Here is a 1136-nt window from a genome sequence, read left to right as displayed (position 1 = left end):
AGTCTTTATCTCTGGTAAATATGACAAATGTTGTTTTAAAGCCATTTCTTTGCAAGCAAATACATAAAAAGGTTTTTTGCTCTTGTTATTTGCATTCAGATAGCACTGACAGCCTTCAGTTATGTGTCTATTCAGTCTCACTGAACACAAATTGATTGTTGAAAGTTTGCGCTCTAACAGAATCTTCAGCCTGAACTTTATTAATGATGAAGTGAAGTCATTTACTGTGATTAAACCATTTTAACGAAATGACAAAACACTAGATCTCAAATCTGTTTCTGGTCTAACCAAGCTGCTATTCATCTAATATTTTGCTCATTAGATTTTTTTATTTCTAATTGCCTTCGATAATATGTTGATTACTCAGGTAAAATTAAGGCTAAAAAATTGCATCACTGTTTATATGAAGTCCTTTCAGAGCCTCAGGATAGCTTTTAGCCAGGAGAGAAACATCATTATCTGATTGTTGGGATGGATTTCTTGCATCTATACCTATCTATAAATCTATAATATTGACATTTAATTACATTCTTTTTAGATTATTTCTATCATGTTGTTTAGAGTTTATTAAAATATTCAAGTCTATGAATAACCTTAAAAATACCTGTGAAATATAAATGTTAATGTAAACTGTTCACTGAAAAGTATTTGTTAGAAAAGATATTTGCAAAAAAAAAAAAAAAAGACTGTTACTCTGTGTTTGTCTGTGTGAGATTCAGATGAAGTTTCAGTTCAGTCTAATTGAGGGAGGTTTTTGTACGACTGTTTTTCACTGTGTGAACACCCACTGACTGTTGATGAGATGAGAACTCTGACAGTAGTAAACTGCAGCATCTTCAACCTGAACTTCACTGACGGTCAGAGTGAAGTCAGAGTTTGATCCACCATCTTTAAACCGATTTGGAGTGCCTGAGACTCGGTTGCCAACATTGTAAAAGAGCAGCTTGGGAGTTCCTCCATTTTTCTGTTGGTACCAGGCTAAAAGGTTAGAACCATAAACATTCTGACTGGTTCTACAGTTGATGGTAAAAGATCCTCCCAGATCAGCTCTCACTGCTGCAGGCTGAGTCACTGTGACCTGACCTCTGGACTCTGAGGACACAGAGACAAAAACATAAAGCAGCTTCATGGTTTGT

The 1136-nt window shown here is 35.1% G+C and overlaps 1 gene segment (V, D, J or C); it reads right to left on the bottom strand.

Moving 5' to 3' along the window:
• Positions 1 to 769: 769 nt before the first annotated feature.
• The window catches only part of LOC107100018, a 13950-nt gene continuing 13583 nt past the window's right edge, over positions 770 to 1136 (bottom strand). Inside the window, 1 exon segment of the V gene segment in view lies at positions 770 to 1092. Within this exon segment, the coding sequence occupies positions 770 to 1092 (323 nt within the window).

The sequence above is a fragment of the Cyprinodon variegatus genome, unplaced genomic scaffold (genome assembly GCF_000732505.1).
Source record: "Cyprinodon variegatus isolate N-32 unplaced genomic scaffold, C_variegatus-1.0 Scaffold930, whole genome shotgun sequence".
Lineage (NCBI taxonomy): Eukaryota > Metazoa > Chordata > Actinopteri > Cyprinodontiformes > Cyprinodontidae > Cyprinodon > Cyprinodon variegatus.
Note: the sequence above shows the minus strand (reverse complement) of the source record. Positions and strands in the feature narration are given on the sequence as shown.